This window comes from Scylla paramamosain, unplaced genomic scaffold (genome assembly GCF_035594125.1).
Source record: "Scylla paramamosain isolate STU-SP2022 unplaced genomic scaffold, ASM3559412v1 Contig4, whole genome shotgun sequence".
NCBI classification, from domain to species: Eukaryota; Metazoa; Arthropoda; class Malacostraca; order Decapoda; family Portunidae; genus Scylla; species Scylla paramamosain.
In genome coordinates, this window is record NW_026973669.1 from 714,892 (window position 1) to 730,000 (window position 15,109).

Below are 15,109 nucleotides of genomic sequence, written 5' to 3' on the forward strand. Positions count from 1 at the left end.
TTCTCACATGTGGCTGTGTTGATATGAATGAATCTCATGTTGGGCAACCTTCTTCCTAATTTCCTATTGATGCCATTCTTAATTTTGTTGAACTGAATTAGGTTTACAAGGTATTCATCAGGATATTCTTCTGGCTCTTCTAGCACTAAAACTATGAATGTATCACAGTTACTTTCAATTGCTTTTTTGATTTCTGTGATATTATCTACTATGATGGTATCTTCCTCAATGTCATTGCTTCCTAACCACCAAATACATAGATTATGAGTCCAATTTAAAACTTCATTTAGCTTACTGTCCTCAAAGAAAGAATAGGCTTTACCTCCTGGTGCTCTAAAAATTCTCATTTCTGCTCCTTGCACATGCAAATCATGGGGCAGCTGACTATGCCCCACAACACTCACTCTTTCCATTCTCCCCTTTAGGGTGCCTCATTCCAGGTAACAGATTGTCCCACCACTGCCACCTGTTTAATGGGGGATTTCTTGGATTTTTATTTCCTTGGATTTTAATTAGTTTTATTACTCTGAGGTTTAGTTTTGGTTTAGAGTGATTAAATTGGAAGTTTTGTTTTATGTTTGTTTGCTGTTTAGCTTAAAAAGAAAAAAGAAGGTAGCTGCCAGCAGCCATGGGTATCTGCCTAATGGTATAATTATGTGTGATATGGTAGCTTGTCTTATTACTTAGCTGGAGGTCTATCAGGCACTGGAAAATCCCATGATAACCAGATTAATTCTTATTTGATATAAACATCTAAATAACAAACAAAGGTTTCATATTATTTTCCTCTGAATAAACATTAATATCTCTTGTAGTTAGCTCTGTTACTTTGGAGTTGTGGGACCCTTATACTGGGAAAATGACAATGCTCCTAATCAGTTCATAAGAAAAATAATTTAAATGAATAAGTTATAACAACTCATTTGAGTGTGCTTCAGGGTCACCTTAATTTTTGGTAAATAGCATCTTAGTTGTGTAGGTGTTACATCCAAATGTGTGTGCATCTCTGGTTTAATTTCTAGTACATAATGAAATTTCCTATCTAATCTTAATTTCTAAGTTTACATCCTGAATTTTATCCTTCCTCTAAAACTAAATAGATAACTGGTCAGGAAATTTACATGTTTCTTCTCTGTGAGCAACGGTGTCTGGTTAGGTCTCACACAAGTAATTATTATATAATAGGCATAAAAATGGGTTATTTTTATATGAACAAAGTCTTTAAACAATACAGATTCTTTGGACATGACATACATAATTATTAGCAACAATCTCATTCAGTGTCTGACAGCCGACACCTATGGCTGGCCTTTTTTAGGGGGCACTCTTCATACAAAACTAGTCCTTCCTCGTATTATAATGAATTTTTCTGCAATATCCCTTAAAGTTTAACACTCTTCTTTTCTTTATGTTAAATAGTTCATTGAAGAGAAAGAAAGGTCCTGCTCTGCTTCGCTACTGAAGGTATGAGAAATGGGGCAGAAAGAAGAAAGCAGTATTCAAAGGAAAGAATAAAGGAAGCAGATTTACCAACAGAGAAGAAGGAAGCCAACACATCTGCCAAATTAGCATCAATTGTCTCTCAAATCTTATGATAACAACCAACAAAAGAAACGGAAAGAATATAGGGAGAAGCCCAGAGAGAGAGGCAACAAGTGACCTCCAGCAAATACAAGCGGTCTCTGACAGCCACTCAGAACAGCCTCACTCGGACCCCCAGGTTCCCTACCACCAAACTCAGAACAACCAATTAGCCCTGAGGGGCCTCCCAGAAGGGGCAGGAGTTACACACCACCACAACCACTACCACATAACTCCAGCCCTGACTCAGAACAACCAAGAAGCCATGATGGGCCTCCCAGAAGGGGCAGGAGCCACACACCACCACAATCACCAGATGGGAAGCACAGGGAAGCAAAGCCAGACCAGCAGGAACTGGAAGAACAACTGGCTAACAATACTGTTTGTCTCAAACAAAGAAGTAACCATCTTTTATTATGAGGAGATTCCAGCAGGGAAATATATAGAAGGTGGGGCAATAAAACAAACAAGAGAAAACAGCCTCAGTCACAGGTGTTGTAGTCCACAATGGCTGTGGCCTCAACAGAACTGAAAAAGAGCTACCTGTAGGCTGTTCCTGGTCACCCAAGTGCCCGCGAGGCACAGATAGCTGCAGTTAAGGGAACGGCCACCATCCTGAAGAGAGTCCTCGGATGCAATGCTCCCCAGGAAAGAAGTACAAAGGTGATGCTTACAGCAGTGTTTCTATAGCAAGAGTGGTGTTGCCAGACACATCCAAACACACCTGTGGAGGGTGAGGTGTTGTGGATGTGCTGGTGGTGTGTTAGTCACTTGAAGTGACTAGTGTTTGTGTACTTGGTACTCAAGTGTGTTTGGAATAAACTTTAGTTGCTAGAATGCTGAGCTATATCACATCAGTGTGTGTGTGTGTGTGTGTGTGTGTGTGTGTGTGTGTGTGTGTTGGGCGTCACTCCTCCAGAGTTTTCATCCCTGATCGTGTACTGGATGCGTGACAAAGCCAGCCTAGCCCTCCGCTGTTTGCTGCTGGTTAAAAGAGGCTGCACGTCAAGAGGCTTCCCCTTCTGCCTCGCCACTCTCAGGACTCAAACCAATGCCTTCTTGGCTGTGTGCTGACCACTCCACTTTGCGGTATGTGTGTGTGTGTGTGTGCAAATTGGCAGAGATAAAACTTTAAAAGTCACACAAAGTATAATATGGTTGGAAGCCGTATTCCTTACAAGAGTTAAAAGTTTTTTGAATTTCCAGTCACAAGAAAGGCTTCTATGAAGAGGGGATCTGACACAGGTACTGAAGCAGGATAAGGGATACAATAGGAGTTATGTAGACAAGATGCTTAGGGTTATTAATCAGGAAGAGAAATACTGGCTTCAAGCTTGATAAGATTAGATTTGAATAATGTAGAAAGAAGTTTGTCCCTCAAACAGAGAGGAAACAACAGGAATAGACTCAGTAACTGGGTTGTCAGTGGCAGGTTAATAGGGAGCTTTAAAAAGATGGGGTAATGTTATGGCTAAGGGTGACAGATGAATGTTGATAGGTACTGTTCTGCCATGTGTGAGCCTACTGGCTTCTTGCAGCTTCACACATTTACTTATCCTTTATTAATGCATTTGTAGATTCACCAGTACTGTACACACACACACACACACACACACACACACACACACACACACACACACACACACACACACACACACACACACACACACACACACACACACACACACACACTGCCTTCATGTCCACCAGGCTCTGTCTCCTATGAGATGTCAGAACAGCAGCAGCTGATCCTGCAAAAATGAATGGAAGAAAAATGGACCAATGTAGACACTAAGGAATATAACTGGGGTGGTGTGGACAGATCCTTGGAGTGAGTAGTGAAGACATGCCAGGAAGCTGATGAGGACAGGACAGAGAGATTTGATGAAGGTACTGGTGAAGTGTCCTAAGGAATATATCAAGGGTAACTAAGAGGGGATCTGCTGGAGGTACTGCAGTGTCCTATGGGATGTAACAAGGGTGACTAAGAGGGGATCTGCTGGAGGTACTGCAGTGTCCTATGGGATGTAACAAGGGTGACTAAGAGGGGATCTGCTGGAGGTACTGAAGTGTTGTATGGGATGTAACAAGGGTGACTAAGAGGGGATCTGCTGGAGGTACTGAAGTGTCCTATGGGATGTAACAAGGGTGACTAAGAGGGGATCTGCTGGAGGTACTGCAGTGTCCTATGGGATGTAACAAGTGTGGTGTGGACACATCCTTGGGGGTAGTAATCAGGACAGGAATGAGGGAGTCTGCTGGAGGGCTGGTCAGGGTATGGGAGGGAAGGAAAGAGGACAGGCCTGGCTTTTGATTCCATATACTTCTCGGGTGAAAATATTTTCAAAGCTGCGAGTGTTAAAAATTCCACGGCATTTGTAAATGTTGGTGGCAACCTAGCCAAGGTTACTCTACAATCTTTACAAACATTCAGTTAACAAATATTCAGAGCTGTAAATGAAGCCATTTTTCTTTTATTATGCTGATTTATGAATGCATGGTTTTGCATTAAGGAACATGAATAACAAAAAATGTCTTAAAATTTATTGAGAAATGCATTCAATAGAAAACATGTATCATTGATCTTAATTTATAAAGTACTTTTACAAATGGGTTTAAAGAAATACAACTCATTCAAGATTTGCTATTCCCCTTTCTGTTTAAGTTGAACATGAATGGTAAACAGAAACAAGTAGAGATGATGATAGTCTAACAAAAGGAAAGGGAGATGGTGGGGGCCCTCTCTTGGCCCATTACAACCTGCCAAAACAGATATTATAGCACCCTAATATTACACCACCCTAATATTACACGATGGATATTCAAGCTGGATTTCTCTACTTAATTCATTTCTTTCTAACTTCTTGTAACTCAAACACCTTTGAACTAAAATAAGCCAACCTTTTCTACTCAGTGTTTTGGGAAGAGCAGTGAGGCACGATTCTGTTTTTCGTTTCTTGTCTTTTTTTTTTTATTTATTTTCCTTATTTGGTTCACTTGCATCAATAGATAAATACACTAAAAGAAAGACAAACTTATGAACTTTTTGTTTGCAAACTGTACAAGTGTGTAGTCATTCATCTTACATGTGGTTACTCTCTCTCTCTCTCTCTCTCTCTCTCTCTCTCTCTCTCTCTCTCTCTCTCTCTCTCTCTCTCTCTCTCTCTCTTTTGTGTTCACCATATCGAACTTTCTGATTTCCCCATTGTTCATATTTAGAAATCCACAACTTATAATGTCAATTCCTCCATAATCCTCCTTTCTTATATATACATATGTAAATTCTTCTGGGCATATAAGCCTTCATACTTGTTCATGTCCTCGTCATCGCTGTCTTCGTCATTGTAGTCTTTGTCATCGCTGTCGTCGTCACTGTCATTCTCATTGACGTCACTGTTACAGTCCTCATCCTTCCTGCCGCTGGTGACATGCGGGGGAGGCACAGCGAGGGTCTGCGTTGGCGCCCTGCAATGGAATGGCCACATTAGCTGTAATGCAGCAGCACCCAGGTAGTGTGACACCCCTTGCTTGTTTATGTTTTCACTATGCAGTGGTATCCTTGCATCCAGTGTGCAAGTCATTGAGTTCTCCTTACCTCACCAGTCTGTCACTGCTCCAGTTGATGACATAGGGCGGGGCTGTCCTGAGCCGTACCTGTGAGAGGAAGGAGAGGTGTGGTAGTGAGGAGGTTGTGTAATGCTGGGAAGACAGAGAGAGACAGCGATAGAGCACTGCTGTTTTATTTATTTATTTATTTTTTTTTGTAAGAGGGACACTGGCCAAAGGCAACAAAAATCCAATAAAAAAAGGGCCCACTGAGATGCCAGTCCTCAAATAGGGTCTGAAGTGGTAGTCAAAAATTGAAGGATAAGTGTCTTGAAACCTTCCTTTTCAAGGAGTTCAAGTCATAGGAAAGTGGAGATACAGAAGCAGGCAGGGAGTTCCAGAGTTTACCAGAGAAAGGGATGAGTGATTGAGAATACTGGTTAACTCTTACATTAGAGAGGGACAGAATAGGGGTGAGAGAAAGAAGAAAGTTTTGTGCAGTGAGGCCATGGGAGGAGGGGAAGCATGCAGTTAGCAAGATCAGAAGAGCAGTTAACATAAAAATAGTGGTAGAAGACAGCAAGAGATGCAACATTACAGCAATGAGAAAGAGGCTGAAGACAGTCAATTAGAGAAGAGGAGTTGATGAGACGAAAAGCTTTTAATTCCACTCTGTCTAGAAGAGCGGTAGGAGTGGAACCCCCCAGACATGTGAAGCATACTCCATACATGGACGGATAAGGCCCTTGTACAGAGTTAGCAGCTGGAAGGGTGAAAAAAAACTGGCGGAGACATCTCAGAACACCCAACTTCATAGAAGCTGTTTTAGCTAGAGATGAGATGTAAAGTTTCCAGTTTAGATTACAAGTAAAGGACAGACTGAGGATGTTCAGTGTAGAAGAGGGCGACAGTTGAGTGTCACTGAGGAAGAGGGGATAGTTGTCTGGAAGATTGTGTTGAGTTGATAGATGGAGGAATTGAGTTTTTAAGGCATTAAACAATACTAAGTTTGCTCTGCCCAATCAGAAATTTTAGATAGATCAGAAGTCAGGCATTCTTTGGGTTCTCTTCATGAACTGTTTACTTCCTGAAGGGCTGGATGTTACAAAAAGACGTGGAAAAGTGCAGGGTGGTATCATCAGCGTAGGAGTGGAGTGATGTGAGATAATCACACTCTTATCAAGTCTGATCCCACACTTGTGCACACACACACACACACACACACACACACACACCGTGTAGTGTAGTGGTTAACTCGCTTGGCTCACAGCCGTGAAGGCCTGGCTTCAAATCCTGGATGTACTGAGGCAAATTGGTGAGCCTCTTAATGTGTAGCTCCTGTTCATCTAGCAGCAAGTAGGTACAAGATGTAACCTGAGGGGTTGTGACCTCGCTGTTCCGTTGTGTGGTGTGTGAGTGGTCTGAGTCCTACCTAGATATAGGTCAGTATGCGCTCTGAGCTCTTTCTGTATGTGAGGGATATACGTGCACATTGAGCCGGCTTAACTACCTACATCCTGCTGGTCTCTTTACATATGCTCTGACAGCCTTGTTATACACGTAGTTTAAGTCTGCTGATCTCGTTACTACCCCTGGTCCCAGGCAGCTAAATACACCGGCCCTTTGTCTGATTTGCTGAAGAAGACTGTTCCTGAACCCTTGGTCTGGAGTGAAAACTTGTTGGTGCAGTTCAAACACCTGAAGGACAAGTTGGTCTCGCCATCAGTGCTCTGTCTGCCAAACCCAGATCTGATCTTCATCCTGAGGACCAATGCCTCCAGCCGTGGGATTGGAGCAGTCCTTCTCCAATACTACGACGACTGTCCCCATCCCGTCGCCTACGCCAGCTGGAAGTTACTCGACCATGAAACAAGGTACTTCACGATTGAGTGGGAGTGCCTTGCGATTGTCTTTGCTGTCAACCGGTTTGATTTCTACCTTAGCGGTAAGGAATTTATCTTGGAGGTGGATCACAAGCCTCTGTTGTACCTGTCAACCTTCAAAAGGAAAGGAAAGATCGACTACTTCATTGGGCTTTGTCCCTTCAAGTTTATAAATTCAGAGTCATTCATGTGGAAGGAAAAAATAATTTGGGTGCTGACCTGCTAAGCAGATCTTCCTAACTCTTAATCTACTTCCAGCAGATTCTTGTTTGGGGGGGCTGTGTAAGGGATATACATGCACATCGAGCTGGCTTAACTACCTATGCCTTGCTGGCCTCTTTACATACGCTCTGCCAGCCTTGTTATACACATAGTTCAAGTCTGCCGACCTCATTACTATCCCTGAACCACCCTACTCCCTGGTACCCAGGGATTCCGAGGCAACACCACAGCCAGGCTGGCGAGCCAGGGCAGACACCAAACTGCCTCCACACAGAACACACCTCGCCTTCTCTGTCTCTCGCTGGTTCCTCGTCTCACCTTGGAAAGCTGCACGCCTGGGGTTCGTGCTGTTTCTCCCCTTTGGCTCTACCAGCTGACCAAAGGGCTATTAGGGCATTCCTGGCTATAACATCTTATTTCTGAGGGCGAGAAATCGTGGCCTCTTGTTTTCCCTCACACTATAGGGGAATGGTTGGCTGAATGACCAGCAGACGACCCTGCATGAATGATATGCACACACACAATGGGTACTAGACTTGAATGACTTTAGCTGTGAAGAAATGCTTGACAAACTGGAGCTCTCAACACAAGAGGAGAGATGAAAATGAGGTGACGTGATCGTGACGTACAAATGTGTAGAGGGAAAAGAAAAAACTGGTATCATGGATTTTGTGGTGCCACAACAATCAACATTTGGAGGACACAGTATGAAAAAATAAAGGGAAGAAAAATACGAGGAAATATAGTCTTCCTGACAGAGCAGGCAACCAGTGGAATGCAATGACTGACCAAGCTATGTGTGCAAAGAACATTCACAATTTGAAAGATAAATGAGACAAATTAATTTTAAAAGACAGGACATAACAAGCTTGATTCAGTCCTGTAAAAATGCAATGAAGCAAGAACATGAGAGAAGTGGGTGAAAAGTCTACAGCCTGTAACTCTTTCTGTGTATACCAAATGGAAATTAATTGTGGGGAGCAAGGCCCAAGACCCAAGCTCCAGTGCATGCCTATCACAAAAATACAAAGGCAAGTAAGACAAACCTTAAAGGTGACCGCGTCGTCCTCAATGTACCCGTGGTGAGGGTTCAGAACATTCTCCCAAAGCATGAACTGGTTTACTATCCCCAATCTGACATTCTTTTGGAACAAACATTCTATTCCTGAAAGCACAGAGAGTCTTACATTGCAGTATTATTTCTAATTGGCATCCATAGCATTTTTTGTATTTTCATTTATCCAATATTTTCTTCCAACATTTCCTGTTAAATAAATCAATCAGTGCAGTCACATCTCTTGGACATAATGCCAAGAAAAGATGAAGATCAATGTATTACGCAAGATAAGGAGGGAAAGCAGTGCTCTGTGAACTGTTACGAACAAACTTCAGTACTTACCCACGACGTGCGGAGCCTGCTTCCTGTTGACGGGCAGGAGGGAGAAGTCAGCTATGCCATAACAGGCCCAGAAGGCTGCGCCCCAAACGCCCTCACACCGCAACCCAACGGAAAGAAATTTTTTTTCTTTTTTTTCATTTTCATTGAATGGCACGGTGATTGGGCCAGCTCTGATCATCCAGGGCATGCCATGCAGCCAGCACGGTGCTGACCACAGCGGCATGTTCACCTTGCTGAAGTTCTTGACGTGGAATTGGAACGTGGCCTCCAGAGAAAGCTTATCTGATTGTGGGAGACACACCTGAGCTGAGAACTGAGGGGTGGTGTAGTGCATTGGTGTTCCACATTTTAGATGAGATGGCCAGTGTATGATGAGGGCTTCATGTTACCTTCAATGTGCCACTTCACTAGGCTAGCTAGCTACACATATGCAAAAGCCTACTCATCATTATAATTCCTAACTATAATATAAAGTTCACATATAATTTTAATGATATGCTCTGTGTAATTTTAATTATAATATACTTTTATATATATTCATAGGTAAACACTTTAAATGCTTTAAAGTGTTTAGCTCATAGGTAGCCAGAAAACCCCCCACTTGCACTATTTAGCATGCCTTGAGAAGAGTAAGTACTAACCCGTCACTGAGACTGACGGAGTAGCTTCACGTTTCACTCCTGCACCGTGTGGCTTCTTTTTGGGATATCCTCTCCTTTTAGCACCATCCACAGTCTTCTCTGATCTTTGGAGCCGCTGGGTCTCTTCGTTCTTTGGCTCCCTCTTGTCTGTCTCTCTCTTTGTCTTGTCCTCTTCCTTTGTGTTACTTGAAGCCTCCTCTGATAGGCCTGCTGTGGCTGTGGCTAGTGGCGTGCTTGATGGAGTCACTGATGGGGCTGTGGTTGATGGGGCTGTGGTTGATGGAGCTGTGGTTGATGGAGCTGTGGTTGATGGGGCTGTGGTTGATGGGGAGGTTGATGGGGCTGTGGTTGATGGGGCTGTGGCTGATGGGGCTGTTGTTGATGGGGTTGTGGTTGATGAGACTGTGGTTGATGGATCTGTGCTTGATGGGGCTGTGGTTGATGGGGCTGTGGTTGATGGGGCTGTGGCTGATGGGGCTGTTGTTGATGGGGCTGTGGTTGATGGGGAGGTTGATGGGGCTGTGGTTGATGGGGAGGTTGATGGGGCTGTGGTTGATGGGGAGGTTGATGGGGCTGTGGTTGATGGGGCTTCGGTTGATGGGGCTGTGGTTGATGGGGTTGTTGATGAGGCTGTGGTTGATGGGGTTGTTGATGGGGCTGTGGTTGATTGGGTGGTTGATGGGGCTGTGGTTGATGGGGCTGTTTCATCCGCCATTGTGTTGATGAGAAAAGCTGTGGGTGAGAGGAGGAAAATAATAGTGATAATAATGATAATAACAATAATAACAACAGCAACAATAACTACAATGCATTCAGCTTGATGTATTCGTTGAGAGGAGACTGAAGCTTTCAAATGTTCACGTTCCTTACAGAGGCATAGGTTAAGGGGGTACCTGAAAGGCATCTTCAAGTAGTATAGATATAACAAGAGTGATATACATTAAGCAAAATCCTCAGGGCCAGTAATCAGGATAGGACAAGAAATACTGGATTCAAGAGAGAGAGAGAGAGAGAGAGAGAGAGAGAGAGAGATAGGAATAGACTCGTCAGGTTGCTAGTGCCGCGTCATTAGGGAGTTATGGAAGAAGCTTAGATTTATTAATAGAAATGATAGGTGGAAATAGGTAGGTATGTTTCGTACAGGGACCGCCATGTGTAGGCCTGGTGGCTTCTTACAGCTTGCCTTGCCTATTTTGTTTTTATAGAAGGTGGAGTAACACTGGTAAATTTAAGCTTCCCCTGTAGGCCTGGTGGCTTCTTACAGCTTGCCTTGCCTATTTTGTTTTTATAGAAGGTGGAGTAACACTGGTAAATTTAAGCTTCCCCTGTAGGCCTGGTGGCTTCTTACAGCTTGCCTTGCCTATTTTGTTTTTATAGAAGGTGGAGTAACACTGGTAAATTTAAGCTTCCCCAGAGGTCATCAACAAAGGGCGTCTCATTCCTGACACTGATGATCAGCTTACAGTCAGACAGGTGGACACTGTACTGGTGTTCAGAAAAGCTTTACTCTCTTAATGTGACTATTTCCCAAGGTCACAGAGATGATTAGACCAGTTCTCAAGTGTTTCTTCTGTTAACAATGCAAGAATCTTTTAAATCTGTCACTGGAATCATAAAAAAAAAAAAAAAAAACACTCTTAAAATCCCATGTTACTTCCAGTAGAATCTTTTAAATGTAGTGGAGGTGCAGCGCAGAAGTTACAGAACATAGTAATGGAGGACTTTATTCTGTTCATATTTTTTTTAAATCGTGTCAATCTGTCACTGGAACCGTAAAAAAAAAAAAGGCCCGCGTCACTTCAATTAAAGCCTTTTGAAAGAAGTAAAAGGCTTTCAGGATTGTGTTCCTGTTTATAATATAAATCGTGATAAGGGTGTTTTTATAGTTCGAGTGACAGATTAACAGCCATATATATATATATATATATATATATATATATATATATATATATATATATATATATATATATATATATATATATATATATATATATATATATATATATATATTTATACACACACGTAATTGAAATTATGTGGGCTTTTAAGGGTGTTTTTTACAGTTCCATCGACAGATTAAAAGCCGGCATCATTTCAAGTAGACTCTTTGGAAAGTAATGGCAAGTAAAAGTAAGTAGATTCATCCATATTGAATTGTATGACACAAAACAGGGTATGACTGTTTCCTGTTTGTTTTTTTGTTTCATTCTAATAAAACCAGCTTTGCAAGCTTTAAAAAAGTGTTGATTTTTGTTGCACTACTCATAACGACAATGAATAAAAAATGAAAACAATGTGCAACAAACTTAATGGCAACTACTTCTGTGTCCTGATTAGGAAGCTATGACGTCACTTGGGCGGCGTAACTAAAAACTCCCCACCACGTTGACAGAGAAGGGAAGGCATTCTCTTTAAGTGTGTTGACACTATTCTGATAATTGTGACGGTGTCTTGTGCTATTGCTACGTGTCACGCAAATGTGAGAAACAGAAGGAAATTTGTAGCATTTTATGTCTTTCCCAGAAGTCAAAAGATGTTACATAAATGGCTAGACGATTTTCACTCAGGACAAGTGAAACTATGGCATCATGTTTGTTCCATGTACTTCTCACCAGAGTCTTTTAACTGTCATCTGTTACATGACAACTTCAGGCTTTGATTGTAATCTGTTACATGACAACGTCAAGCTTTGGTTGTAATCTGTTACATGACAGCGTCAAGCTTTGATTGACATGACAACGTCAAGCTTTGATTGTAATAATTCAGGCGATAAATTACATGTGAATTACATTTATTGTGCTCAATAACTCAACAACATAACAATTCACCGAATATATATATATATATATATATATATATATATATATATATATATATATATATATATATATATATATATATATATATATATATATATATATATATATATATATATATATATATATATATATATATATATATATATATATATATATATATATATATATAATAAAGTAGTTTATGTTTGCTGTAGACCTAAAGCTGATTACGCAGTTTGAATGAAATCTGACCACATGGAATGAAGAATCTTACAACAAAAGTAGCATAGTATCACTGGTCGTGTGTGTTCAACGTGGGTGTGGCAAAAGCCAGGGAGGGGCGGAGATGCTGTAGTCATTTTCCTTTCGCTGTAGAGCTTTTTTTTTTTTTTATGTAGGAAGGATACTGGCCAAGGGCAACAAAAATCTAATAATAAAAATGCCCCCTGAAATGCCAGTCCCATAAAAGGGTCAAATCAGTGGTCAAAAATTGATGAATAAGTGTCTTGAAACCTCCCTCTTGAAGGTATTCAAGTCATAGGAAGGTGGAAATACAGAAGCAGGCAGGGAGTTCCAGAGTTTACCAGAGAAAGGGATGAATGATAGAGAATACTGGTTAACTCTTGCGTTAGAGAGGTGGACAGAATAGGGGTGAGAGAAAGAAGAAAGTCTTGTGCAGCGAGCCCGCGGAAGGAGGGGAGCCATGTAGTTAGCAAGATCAGAAGAGCAGTTAGCATAAAAATAGCGGTAGAAGACAGCTAGATATGCAACATTGCGGCGGTGAGAGAGAGGCTGAAGACAGTCAGTTAGAGGAGAGGAGTTGATGAGACGAAAAGCTTTTGATTCCACCCTGTCTAGAAGAGCAGTATGAATGGAACCTCCCCAGACATGTGAAGCATACTCCATACATGGACGGATAAGGCCCTTGTACAGAGTTAGCAGCTGGGGGATGAGAAAAACTGGCGGAGACGTCTCAGAACACCTAACTTCATAGAAGCTGTTTTAGCTAGAGATGAGATGTGAAGTTTCCAGTTCAGATTATAAGTAAAGGACAGACTGAGGATATTCAGTGTAGAAGAGGGGGACAGTTGAGTGTCATTGAAGAAGAGGGATAGTTGTCTGGAAGGTTGTGTCGAGTTAATAGATGGAGGAATTGAGTTTTTGAGGCATTGAACAATACCAAGTTTGCTCTGCCCCAATCAGAAATTTTAGGAAGATCAGAAGTCAAGCGTTCTGTGGCTTCCCTGCGTGATATGTTTACCTCCTGAAGGGTTGGACGTCTATGAAAAGACGTGGAAAAGTGTAGGGTGGTATCATCATCGTAGGAGTGGATAGGACAAGAAGTTTGGTTTAGAAGATCATTAATGAATAAGAAGAAGAGAGTGGGTGACAGGACAGAACCCTGAGGAACACCACTGTTCATAGATTTAGGAGAACAGTGACCGTCTACCACAGCAGCAATAAAACGGTCAGAAAGGAAACTTGAGATGGAGTTACAGAGAGAAGGAGAGAAGCTGTAGGAGGGTAGTTTGGAAATCAAAGCTTTGTGCCAGACTCTATCAAAAGCTTTTGATATGTCCAAGGCAACAGCAAAAGTTTCACCAAAATCTCTAAAAGAGGATGACCAAGACTCAGTAAGGAAAGCCAGAAGATCACCAGTAGAGCGTCCTTGACACAACCCATACTGGCGATCAGATAGAAGGTTGTGAAGTGATAGATGTTTAAGAATCTTCCTGTTGAGGATAGATTCAAAAACTTTAGATAGGCAGGAAATTACAGCAATAGAATGGTAGTTTGAGGGATTAGAACGGTCACCCTTTTTAGGAACAGGTTGAATGTAGGCAAACTTCCAGCAAGAAGGAAAGGTAGATGTTGACAGATCGAGCTGAAAGAGTTTGACTAGGCAAGGTGCTAACACGGAGGCACAGTTTCGGAGAACAATAGGAGAGACCCCATCAGGACCATAAGCCTTCAGAGGGTTTAGGCCAGCGAGGGCATGGAAAACATCATTGTGAAGAATTTTAATACGTGGCATGAAGTAGTCAGAGGGTGGAGGAGAGGGAGGAACAAGCCCAGAATCATCCAAGGTAGGGTTTTTAGCAAAGGTTTGAGCGAAGAGTTCAGCTTTAGAAATGGATGTGATAGCAGTGGTGCCATCTGGTTGAAATAGAGGAGGGAAAGAAGAAGAAGCAAAGTTATTGGAGATATTTTTGGCTAGATACCAGAAATCACGAGGGGAGTTAGATCTTAAAAGGTTTTGACATTTTCTGTTAATGAAGGAGTTTTTGGGTAGTTGGAGAACAGACTTCACATGGTTTCGGGCAGAAATATAAAGTGCATGAGATTCTGGTGATGGAAGGCTTAAGTACCTTTTGTGGGCCACCTCTCTATCATGTATAGCACGAGAACAGGCTGTGTTAAACCAAGGTTTAGAAGGTTTAGGACGAGAAAAAGAGTGAGGAATGTACGCCTCCATGCCAGACACTATCACCTCTGTTATGGGCTCAGCACACAAAGACGGGTCTCTGACACGGAAGCAGTAGTCATTCCAAGGAAAATCAGCAAAATACCTCCTCAGGTCCCCCCAACTAGCAGAGGCAAAACGCCAGAGGCACCTTCGCTTAGGGGGATCCTGAGGAGGGATTGGAGGGATAGGACAAGATAAAGATATGAGATTGTGATCGGAGGAACCCAACGGAGAAGAAAGAGTGACAGCATAAGTAGAAGGATTAGTGGTCAGGAAAAGGTCAAGAATGTTGGGCATATCTCCAAGACGGTCAGGAATATGAGTAGGGTGTTGCACCAATTGCTCTAGGTCATGGAGGATAGCAAAGTTGTAGGCTAGTTCACCAGGATGGTCAGTGAAGAAGAGGAAAGCCAAAGCTGGTGGTGAACATTGAAGTCTCCAAGAATGGAGATCTCTGCAAAAGGGAAGAGGGTCAGAATGTGCTCCTTTTTGGATGTTAAGTTGTCAAACAATTTCTTATAATCAGAGGAGTTAGGTGAGAGGTATACAGCACAGATAAATTTAGTATGAGA

General features: G+C 42.1%; 1 protein-coding gene across 1 annotated transcript in view; it reads right to left on the minus strand.

The window, feature by feature from the left end:
• Positions 1–4,676: 4,676 nt before the first annotated feature.
• LOC135096504 (mucin-5AC-like) overlaps positions 4,677–15,109 on the minus strand; it is a 13,235-nt gene continuing 2,802 nt past the window's right edge. The window contains exons 2-6 of the mRNA XM_063998021.1: positions 9,273–10,004; positions 8,632–8,913; positions 8,279–8,397; positions 5,177–5,235; positions 4,677–5,046 (exon numbers count right to left, since the gene is read on the minus strand). Of these exons, the coding sequence (XP_063854091.1) occupies positions 4,845–5,046; positions 5,177–5,235; positions 8,279–8,397; positions 8,632–8,913; positions 9,273–9,987 (1,377 nt within the window). The 5' untranslated portion in view covers positions 9,988–10,004 and the 3' untranslated portion in view covers positions 4,677–4,844. The remainder of the gene's footprint in view (positions 5,047–5,176; positions 5,236–8,278; positions 8,398–8,631; positions 8,914–9,272; positions 10,005–15,109) is intronic.